General features: G+C 44.5%; 1 protein-coding gene across 3 annotated transcripts; it reads right to left on the reverse strand.

The window, feature by feature from the left end:
- Positions 1 to 254: 254 nt before the first annotated feature.
- LOC133968974 (neurabin-1-like) lies at positions 255 to 9,990 on the reverse strand. 3 transcript variants are annotated; one of them, XM_062405249.1, is made up of 19 exons: positions 9,870 to 9,990; positions 7,196 to 9,188; positions 6,455 to 6,587; positions 5,954 to 6,074; positions 5,746 to 5,850; positions 5,101 to 5,191; positions 4,841 to 5,014; positions 4,639 to 4,692; positions 4,108 to 4,208; positions 3,779 to 3,907; positions 3,540 to 3,627; positions 3,380 to 3,449; positions 3,095 to 3,198; positions 2,768 to 2,997; positions 2,592 to 2,657; positions 2,044 to 2,254; positions 1,737 to 1,835; positions 1,399 to 1,587; positions 255 to 812 (listed from the first exon to the last, which is right to left on the reverse strand). In XM_062405249.1, the coding sequence occupies exons 2-19, from the start codon at positions 8,927 to 8,929 to the stop codon at positions 579 to 581; spliced, it is 3,933 nt and encodes a 1,310-aa protein (XP_062261233.1). In that variant the 5' UTR covers positions 8,930 to 9,188; positions 9,870 to 9,990; the 3' UTR covers positions 255 to 578. The 3 variants fall into 3 exon arrangements, with proteins under 3 accessions (XP_062261233.1, XP_062261232.1, XP_062261234.1); XM_062405248.1 differs by having other exon boundaries at positions 3,095 to 3,231; XM_062405250.1 differs by lacking the exon at positions 1,737 to 1,835 and having other exon boundaries at positions 3,095 to 3,231.
- Between the last annotated feature and the right edge of the window lie 863 nt (positions 9,991 to 10,853).

Raw genomic sequence — 10,853 nt, forward strand, 5'->3', positions numbered from 1 at the left:
TTTTAAATAAAGAGGAAAAACATTTCCTGGATCTGCCCGTGTATCCAGATCTGCTCCAGAATTTAATGAACTCTTCCTCGGGTCATGACCCATCCATCCACAAAATGTGGTTTGGTAGATTGTTTGTCTTTCCCTAGGATTACTCAATGTAAACAAAGCATCAGGCCGGCGGTGTTTTCAAAAGTCTGTTTTAGGGGCCTGAAAACTAAAATGAATGTGGGTGTGACCTGTGAGTTTAACGCAACTGCAGGATGTCAAAATAATTATTTATTAGAACGTAAAAAAGCATTTACAGCAAATACCTTGGTGCTTTTTTAAAGCACCTTGTTAAATATTAAAAGACACGATAACTTAAAGTTCATGAAAAAAAAAAATACACTAAAATTATCACAAACACACACTTTACATTACATTAAAGATCGATAACTGCTGTGAGAGGAAACTTTGGTGCCGGAGTCAAAGTCGGAAGATCTTTGTTCCCTAAATGAAAACCTAACAGAAAATTGGTTCAAGTGCATTTCTTGGGGTCAGACTGCAGACGCTCCCTCATTCTGCTGGTGTGTCCCACGTCACCTTCTTCATAAGAGGGACTCAGTTCGGACGGTTTTACCACTGCGCCCGACGTCCTTTACACACTTCTCCTCCATTGTTGTTCTCATGCTCTCCTTTTCCAAAACTGCACTCTTGTCCTTCTCCCTTTTTTCCTTCAGCCTCTTCTCCTCTTTCCTCTGTTCCTTCTCCTCCCTTTTCTTCATCTCCTTGAGCTTTTTCAACATTGCGGTCCGGTCACTTCGACTGCACACGCCAAGAGCCTGACAACAGTGAGAAGAGAGTGGATGTGGAAGTAGACGTTCAAGGATGCAGATTAAAATGTTTCCACTGAAACTGATTCGTATGATCACATTTGGCAACAAACATGGTTCAAGCCCACTTGAGTAGACTATTTACTACCAGTTAGGACATGCTGATGCACAAGGATGCCCTTAAGCATTGCTATACAGAGTACTGTGTTCCGACTGAACGGCAGAAAGTGAATGCATGATCCCCTTTATTTTAAACTTGGATCGTGGACTTTAAACAACATTTGGTTGTCTTATCACATTGGTGTCGGAGCAAATATCTTAAAAACAATTCTTTAAGGTTCAAAATGATCCTTATTTGTAAATTCAGCAAACTCCCATTTAAAATCAGACTTTTAAACTCTTTATATATTGATGTGGCCTCTAATCCAGTAGATCCAATCACTGACTGTATTTAAAAAACTTAATTGCATTTCCAGAGAAATAAATAGCTGCATTTTGTTAATTGAATAAAATGTGGATATCGCAGAAAACGAAATAAAGGAAAATAAGAGATGTACATTTATATATATATTCAACATGGTCATTTAACGCTCACCTTGAGTTTCTCAGCATCGATATTGAGTAGCTGTGAGCCGTTCACTCCTCTGGTGGTGAACTCGGACACGTGCTGATCCATGTTCATGGCAATTAACCACAGACAGACCTGCTGGTTGTTCCACTCCAAGAGGGGTTGACTTTGCCACTGATTGTTGTTGTTGGTGGGAGCCGGGTCATCGTCCAACGTCTGACAGGACACCAGAGACGAGGACAGAGTCAAATGAGAGGAAACTGTAGCTAAAGAGGAGAGTAGCTCGGGAGGATATAAAAAGGACAAGGAGTGCGCTGTAGGGAAGGAAGTAAGCAAAAGGGAAAGGAAGGGAGGGATAGTCTCACCTCGGTGGAGGAAAAGGTGAAAGTGTAAGAGTGTCCAGAGAGGGAGTGATCAGAAGCATGACCCACCAAGCTGGAGCGGCCCACTGGAGAGCCAATACTCTGGAACCGAGAAAACAAACCTGGGCTGCTAGCACATGTCACATCTATTGCATTCTTATCCATGCACGTGGGGTTAGTTTGACAAAGAGCTATCTAAAGAAGAATCTACATCAGGTAGTGAAAAGAGGAGGTAGTGAAAAGAGGATGTCATGCAGAGGAGCGTGGGAGTTCTAAACACTGCTTTAGCCACCACAAAGACTTTTCTTACCAGATCTCTTCGTCCTGTGGTGGTCAGGTACGGCAAACTGCTGCTGGACACAGACCGAAGCCTCTCCCTGCCTCTCCCCTCCTCCTCCTCCTCCTTCTCCCGCCCCCTCTCACCAAACCAGGGAAAGGGCAAGCAGGAGGGTATGGAGGTGAGTGAACCCGACAGAGACACTCCAGAGGGCTCGTCCACCAGGTCACCACATGACCCCTTGCTAAAAGGCAATGAGGACGTTTCAATTTCACATATTTTAAGCAAATTCAAAACAATATTAGGAACATTTTTATTTTGAGTGGAAGGATGTAAAACAGGTCATGGATGTAGAAGAAACTGTCAAAGTTTCCATCATGCTTTAATATAGCTCCACATCTTTTTCTTAGGTGTGTTTGTGCATAAATTAAAATGGGATGAAAAAGCTGTGGTAAACTGAAGTAGATACAATATTTTGGGTCATCAGTTTTAAATGGCTTTAATGACATTCAACATCGATACGCTTATTTTTTGTACGAGATAGACGAGGTTCATTTTGTGCATGTGTGACGCTATCACACCTGTTGATCATGAACCTCCTGCTGCGTTTTTCACTCCTCCTTTTGCTGAGGGACTTGCGAAGGCCGCTGAAAACAAATCCAACATTGAAAAAATATCTTACATTTATCAAGGATTTTGGAAAAACAAGCGACTTAGCTGTTGGGTGACAGGAGGGAGAGAGACAAAAACCCCACACCTGAAGTCTGGAAATTTCCTTTTCGACTTCCTCGAAGCGGAGGACTTGCATGGCGAAGGAGTGACCGTGTCTGTGACGTAGATGGGAGGGGTGGAGACGGAGCTGGTGGGAGGACGAGGACTCAGGGTCGAGAGCGAGGACGTACGGGACACGTCACTTCTGCTGCTCCTTGGTACCACAGTGGGGGCAGACAGTGATTGCCTCTCGAGCCGTTTCTGGACTTCATCTTCCTAAAAAGCAACAAGAGACGGGCGTGGGGACGAGTTTAGATTTTACAGTTTCTGAAACGGCAAACTTAGTGCCACGTCTTCTGGTCTGTCCACTCACCGGTTTTCTAAAGCTCTCGCGTAGTTTGTCTCGTGAGGGCGGGTGGCGCTTGGATTTCTGGGCCAGCTGAGCTCTGGCTATCAGAGCACTGGAGTCTAGACGCACTGTATCGGGGACAGGAACATACCAGTGTGGACCTGAGACAAACGGTTCCTTTTGATTGGTTAGAAGCACATTTTGTTTCTAGGTTTCTACTAAAACGGTTTCATTTTTTCCTCTTCATTGGCATTACGTCATTTCAAAAAACTGAAATTAAACAGTATACTCAGTAACACAGCCACGTACCTGAGGGTGAAGAGTCCTCAGAGTTGTTCTTTCTTTCAGCTCCAGGCTCTTTCTTCTCGAGCAGCGCTATCTGTGACGAACAGAGTGACAGACGGTGTGAAAGCAGAAATGGCCGCCTCAGTGAAGTTAATCCAGTCAGGATTGAGAAGTCCCCCCTCACCTGGATTTGCAGCCTTTCAACAGTTTCTCTGTGCTCCTCTTCTCTCGCCTCCATTTCTCCCCTCAAATCCTCCTCACTCTCCTTCTCTCTGAAACACAATGTTTGAAAAGTTAATTCCTGATCTACGGGGGGAATAAAAAGAAATTAAATGAAAGCAGCACACAAAGTTATTATCTTACCAAATACACATCAGTAGTTTTAGAGTAATGGATGACACACTGACAGATTTGTATAAATACCTGTGCTGGTATTCTCTGACCAGTCTCTTGGCTTTGCTGTATTTGATCTCCAGGCTTTCTGATTGGCTCTGGGCATCGGCCAGTCGCTGGCTCACAACCCTGCACAGGGTCTGGGCCTCCTGCCAATACCTGATAACAGAGGGACAGTCCAATAATACGCCCTGAAAAACTAAAATTATCTGCATAATGTTACTCTACATTTTGCAGGCTCCACGCCCCCCCACTCTGTGTACTTTAAACGTGAAATCACATCTACCATGGCAAAACACTATACACATCCACAATACTTTACACAATAAAAATAGAGCATAGCCTCTACAGCATCGTACTTCTCTAGCTTTTCAGCCTTCTCCTCTTCATCCTCTGCCCTCTGCTCCAGCTCAGCCTTCTGACTCTTCCAACTCTCCTGCCGCTCCTCCCATGCCTTTAACTGAAAAACACAACATATTACGCATGTCTTGATAGAAGCACGTCTACAACTAATAGGGCTTAATAAAAAAGGCCCAAAAGAACATCAAGTATACGTCTTCGATCCCGTTTGCCGTTTCGACACAACAAATTAGGTATTCACTGATCAGTTGGATGGAGGGAAGCCAGATTTCCGACTGAAAGGCAACCCAGTTATGTCACAGTGGTGATTACTTCAAGCGAAATGCAGAAGAGCAAGGCTGACGAGGAACATTGTTGGAACATGGCCCGTGTCCTAATAACTCCAAGCCGAACCACCTCGCGCACAGTTAAATGGGTCAGACTGTTCTAAGAGTGGACGCAAACGTGTTTTAAAGTGAGTACACTTATTGTTTGTGTGTGTGTGTGTGCGTGCGTGTGCGTGAGATTTCAATCTCAACTGAGTGACCTACCTTTTCTCTAGCCTGGTGAAGTTGGGCCGTTTTGCTTCGTAGATTTGACTGAAGCTACAGAGATTGTAAAAAAGAGGGCTGTGATTCATAATGGATCCTTTAGGATATTTTCATATGGATGCAAATATAATTACTTTGTCTTCAAGTCTGAAACCCTCCCTCAGTGTGTTTAGATGCATGTCAGAGGGTTCACATTGCATACCTGCTGATATTTGAGGCAGAGCTGGTAGTTGTCCAGACCGGAAAGAATAGACACATCCTCCTCTTCATCTTCTTCCTCCTCCTCCTCTTCTTCTTCTTCTTCTTCTTCAGCCACCCAGTCCTTCTCTGACACGCTGGCATCATAATCATCCTCGTCTCCGCCTCCTCGTTCCCTCTTCATATTTAAAACACACAGTAAACAGTACAAGAAGGGATATGGAATTCTCAACAACTCAGAAACACTTCATTTAGAAAACACACCTTTCCGGGCGTTTTATCCATTTCCAGGCTTTCATTGATGAGTCGTGCAACCTCACTCTGCACGCCTTCTCTCTCGCGACCAATCACAAACCTGAAGCAGTAGAAGGCGAATAAGTTACAGCTGCAAGCAATCCACACTTCCCATGATGCACTTGTAGATTGCATTTTAGGTACACTTCAGCTCGTCTTAGTAGCTAAAGCAGAGACTGCACCTATAACATTGACGACATGCAAGTGAAGCTCGTCAGTGTTTTAACTAAACATCAACACTATGGTATGGTATGGTTTGGAAAATGGATGGCATTAATATAAGGTACACATTATACTCGGTGTAGCTGATCCACTGGCCAATAAAACAACATCTGTTGGAGGAAAGTTATATTTATCTCGCTTTAATTGTTTCATCTTAAAATAACCTGTTTTAAAAGGGACATATCAAACACCAGGCCAAAATTAGTTCTGATACATAGCACCGAAATCAGCAGTGAGCATATTCTTAGTCTTTCTCCCCGGTAGTAGGAATTCATTGAGGTATGCAAAACAGTACAAGAGACGGTCTGCTACATGTGTTCAGAGGAAGCAAAGCTGTGTGGTGAAGAATAAAAACAATGCACAGGAACACCACACTGTGACCCGGTAACTCACTTGACGAGGCCTGATGTGTTTTTGAGGACTGTGGCTGCAAACAGCTGGGAGACTCCGACCAAACTCACTCCATCCACCTCCACGATCTGGTCATTCACTTGAATCCTAACACACAAAAACACACACACACACACACACACAGGATAGAGTCACATCGGTAGAGCCACATTGAATCTCCAGTTAACTAGAGACTGATGCTGAAATGCACCTTCCGTCCTTCTGCGTTGCTCCTCTTTCAGTTACTGTCTTGACAAAGATTCCAAGTTTTTCCAGTCCCTGGTCGGCACCTACACCCATTCCTATGATACTGATACCCAGACCATCATCTCCTGAAAAGGAACAGAAATTAGGAATTTAGCCTCATACCAACATTGGTCATGGTAGAGTCTGCAACACAATAAAGAGGCGTAGGATATGAAATGAAAAAGGGAGGAAACACATCAAGAGAAACTTGGTGCTTAAAATAAGGTGAGAATCTCTCTGTTTCACCCATTTCATTACATCAGTCTAGTCTTACTTTTGAATTTACAGCCCAACTAAGTAGTTTGGTTTGAGTACAAAGGCTCTACCTTGAACAGTTGCAGCAAATGAATGTAGTGACCTAACTGATTATGCATAAAAAAGTTGAAAAGAATACTGCTGTATCGTAAATATGTCACTAGATTTGACCTCGACAAAACACACCGAGGAAAACAGAGGGATACAAAACCTTTCTCTATCTCCACTGGAAAGACGTCCATCCTGTCCACTCTCTTCTCCAGCTCATATTCGGCCGAGGCGGACACTGGGTCAATGTCCTCATTGTGTCTGTCATAGTCTGCGTTAGAGTAGGTGTTGTACACCTGGAAGAGAGCAGGCAATATACACTTTAAAAAAACAAATTTCAACAATGCAACAGCCACAGCTTACATCAACACTGATGCACATTGATAGCAAATACACACTGTAAAGAGAACCATCTGCAGCTATTGACACAACAAAACACTGTTTGTGTTGGCAAATCTGTCAGCGAGAGTGCGAGGGAATCAGAGTGAGAAAGTCGTAAAGTGCAAAGATATGAGTGAAAAAATCTCAGTGTGCAAACACAACTCCCATGTGCGAGTTGCTGATACTACACACTAACCACTGCTGCTGCAATAGTTTGCAATGAGCAGGAACAGGCTGCGTTGTGTTTTTGTGTCAAGGCAGCTCTGAGCTAAGTGCTGACAGACTGAAGCATGTGGGATCTTGCCTACTCCCCCTCCCTTAATGGATCAGAAACATGGCTCTGGGCTAAAACGTGTCTTATATGGACTTAAGCAGCAGCTGGAACTGACAGACACACAAATCTGCAATGAAGAGCCTCCATAAATGCTTTGCTTTAGAGACAAGTGACCCTGCAGCCGTCAATTCACTAAATATCAAATGCTGAAAGCCTTAATTTGTGTGGTTTTCTTAAAGATTTCCGTACCTTGATTGGTTCCGAGGAGAACCTGACCTTTCTCTTCACCACGTCCGGTGAATCCTCATCAACCTGATCAGGAACACCAGGAATTTCATCATATTCTGATAAACACTGATCCTCAGCGTTTCCAGAGTCCCGTCTCGGTGATGGTAAATGTTCTGGAGGACACTTGGATTCCTGATCACACACAAACGCCTTGTTCTCAATCCCACAGATTACCGCAGATCCTGTCCTGTCCTCTTTGTCATCGTTTCCATCACTGCCTCCTCCACTCACCACATGTTTCACCTCCTCTTCGGCGTGCTCAGACATTGTACCTTCTCCTCTCTGCCTTTTCTCCTCATTTTCAGACGTCTCCTCCTCTTGACTTTGCACAAGTTCATCATTCCCTTTCCTTTCAACTTCCTCGTCAACTTCCCTCTCTTTTCTTCCAACGCCTTCTCCCACTCCTGTATCTGTCATTTTCTCTGTGTTGTCCCCCTTTTCTGTTGACTTCTCCTCTTCTCGTGCAGTGAACTCTCCATTCTGCTCCTCCCTTTCACCCTCCCTCGGTTCATCCACATGCTGATACTTGTCTCTTACACTTTCCTGCCTATGGTGTTCTTCTGAAGGAACAACTGGCCTTCCTCCTCCTCCTCCTCCTGCTGCTGTTGTTGTTGTTGTTTCCCTCGTTTCCTCAAACACGTCGTCCTCTAAGGCCTCTGCACCTCTTCTTGCGATTGCATTCACATACATTTCCTCCTCCACTTTAAACCATACTCTGATCTTTTTCCGCTCCTTCTCCTCTTCGCTCCCGTCGCTTTCTGACGAGTCCGCATTTACATCGACAAGTTCTGCCCTCACTGGCTCCTCGGGGGTCAAGCAGAGGTCAGGATCACTTCTTTCTGACGGTTCATCCTCTGCCCATGTTCCTGTGGTTTCACCGTGTTTGAGACGATAGGATGGAGATTTGTTGGATGCTTCCGCAGGGCCAGGAGAGTAACGGTGCCTTGTCGGTGACGTGGAAGCAGGGGGCTTCTGCGAGGAGATATTTACGACAGCTAGCTTTATGGATTTGTCTTCATCAGAGCCATCCTCCTTTTTCCTACTCGCATCTTCCTCTTTTTGCACCTGTCCTTCTACCTTCCCATCTGCCACCCCCTTGCTTCCCCTAACAGTCACATGTTTCGAAGGTCCTCCGATCTCCATCACCTTGGTCTCAAACAACCTCCGGGTAACAGAGAACTTCTGAGCCAGGGCGGCTCTGTCGATATCCCTTATCTCATCTGACAGGGAAGGTCTGTCCTGCAGAGAGGATTCTGGGCTGGAAATGTGGGCCACGGTGCTCAGGACACTTGAAGAACCCATGAGGGGACGTCCGGATCCTGGGGAAGGCGAGGTCTGGGGCTGCGGGCTAAGGGAGAGGAGGGGCGGGGAGCTGGAGCTCAGAACCCCAGCACCACCATCTTGTCTCAGCTGATGGCTGTCCATTTGGAGGAAGATGTTTTCTCTGATCTTGGTCCCCCTGTTGCTGCTGACCCTCCCTCTGCTGCCCAGGCTGCTGCTGGTGGTGTGGGACATGTTGGGGTCTGACAGGCTGGAGGGCAGCCTGTTTGTATGAACTGATGAGCACCGAGCAGCAGCAGTTCTGGTCTGTAGGCTGGACCCGGCGTCAAAAGAACACTTGATGGCATGGAAGTCAGACTTGTAGGTTATCCTGTGAGGGGAGGCACTTCGGCCTTTGTTGTCCGTCCGCATCATTTGACAATGGAGGCTTGGTTTTTGTGAGGGAGCTGAAGAGGAGGCTTTTCAATGCGGCAAATTTTGAGAAGGTGGATATTTTTATATTTGAAGATGTGCTGGTGCAGCAGAATGGCAGCAATGGGGCCAGAAATGTGCCGGATAATGGGGCTGCTGGTGATTTAAGAGGTTACTGGCTTTGTTGGATGGCAGCAGGTAACAATGGCAGGCTCTGGAAACTTCATGGTCTTCAGGTCGGTTCTTCCACAGCAAACGTCTCCTGGAAATGCAAACGTTTGAGGGAAGGTAAAGTGTTGACCTTTGAACAGGTGACACAGCACAGCACATTGGGGGGTATATTAACAATTACAAATGACATCAAACTACAAACTAGCTTAGTGGCTTTCTCATGCAGTGATTACAAACCAACATGTTCTGTCCCTGTGTACTCATACTCACAGGTCTATTGGAAGAGCAGCTCCACCACAACAGTAGAAGTAGCGTGAATACGTTCAGTTAACTGAGATAATCGACGCAGGTCTTTATGATTTACCTGTAATGAATCCTCTGCGCGCCGCTTTAAAGTGCAGTCGGAAATGGAAGAGAATGGAGTGTGCAGGGACGTAGCAATGAATGTGCACACTACTCACCACTACTTATTAAACTATCAAATTAAATGATAGTCATTAGTGTTTAGCTAATTTAGCTCGTAAGGTGTTTCCGCTGTTTGTCATGTTAGGAGCTAAATGTGGAGTTTGGAGCAATTACTTATTACGTTTCTCTGAATCATTGCAATACACATGCAGAACCACTCAATGTTAGATGTTTGCAGTCTAAATGTATAAACCAATATTTGTGGTGCATTATCTTTGAGCTAAAATGAATATATAAATAAAAAAGGAACGCATGAGAGTGAAAGCCAGCGTTTACGACGGCTGGAAAGGCAACACGTCTCACTAACCTGTTTGGAGCGCGCGCGCGGTTTAAAGGTCGCGACAGTCTTCAGGTCTCAGCCTCGTTCACGGACCCTCGGTAAAAAACAGCTTTCGGCGTGAAACCCTCGGGATATTTGACTCTTTAACTGTCGTATCTGAATCGCAGTGTTTTTCTGCAGCTCTCCCGACTGCCTCTCCTACCGTAGGTGTTGTTTGTTTGCAGGCAGCCGGCGGCTCCCTCCGTCTCTGCGATAAATACAGACAGATGGCGACTCATGTCTCTAAATACACTAAGTGGATGATCCGCCGGTAATCCTGTGTAAACTACCCCACTATCAGAGGGAGGCCGGCGGGTGAGTATAGGCAGCAACCCCGGGGCAAGTTAGTCTACATGTACACGGTTTATTTACATCATGAATCTTAACAATATGCTGCTATATACGTCAGCCTCTTCTAGTGCATCAGTGTAAAGTCATTTTAATTATTTAAAAATATATATTGTCGTGTCCCGTGCATTTTCTGTAATAGATATTTTGGCGTCATATTAGATTCTGGGTGATCTGAACAGTAATGGTACCAAGATCTTTTTTCTCTCCATATCAGTCGATATTTATAATTATCATAACTTATGTCACATTATTATTATTATTATCATTATTAGTATTATTTCTATTGTTAAGGCTGATTTCCCTCCAGAGTGAAGGTTGTGGGTTTGAACTCTTTTAATTTCAGAGAATGACAAGCACTTTGAAATCCCCTTCGATTGACACATTTAACACAAAACTGAAGACCTCCATGTTCTCAGACTTTTAAAATACTCTACGTTGTTTTTATCCACATCATAGCAGTTTTAAATTTAAAGTATTTCTTTTTATTTGACCCTTTCTTGCATTTTGGATTGTTTCCCTTTATTCTAGAGCACTTTGGTCAACTGCATGTGCTTTATAAATTTGATTATAAATCGACCTGACAGCAATTCTGATGTAGTTCTCTTATTGGTTACACCTCAT

The sequence above is a fragment of the Platichthys flesus genome, chromosome 14, assembly GCF_949316205.1.
Source record: "Platichthys flesus chromosome 14, fPlaFle2.1, whole genome shotgun sequence".
Taxonomy (NCBI): Eukaryota; Metazoa; Chordata; class Actinopteri; order Pleuronectiformes; family Pleuronectidae; genus Platichthys; species Platichthys flesus.

What these genes read in the sequence shown, in the direction of transcription:
- LOC133968974 (XM_062405248.1), bottom strand. Translation starts at nt 8,929, where the DNA reads ATGATGCGGACGGACAACAAAGGCCGAAGTGCCTCCCCTCACAGGATA. An exon ending in GCAACGCAGAAGGACGGAAG is followed by an intron (nt 5,851 to 5,953) that starts GTGCATTTCAGC and finishes TTTGTGTGTTAG; the next exon opens with GATTCAAGTGAATGACCAGA. An exon ending in TGAGGACTCTTCACCCTCAG is followed by an intron (nt 3,232 to 3,379) that starts GTACGTGGCTGT and finishes CGTTTGTCTCAG; the next exon opens with GTCCACACTGGTATGTTCCT.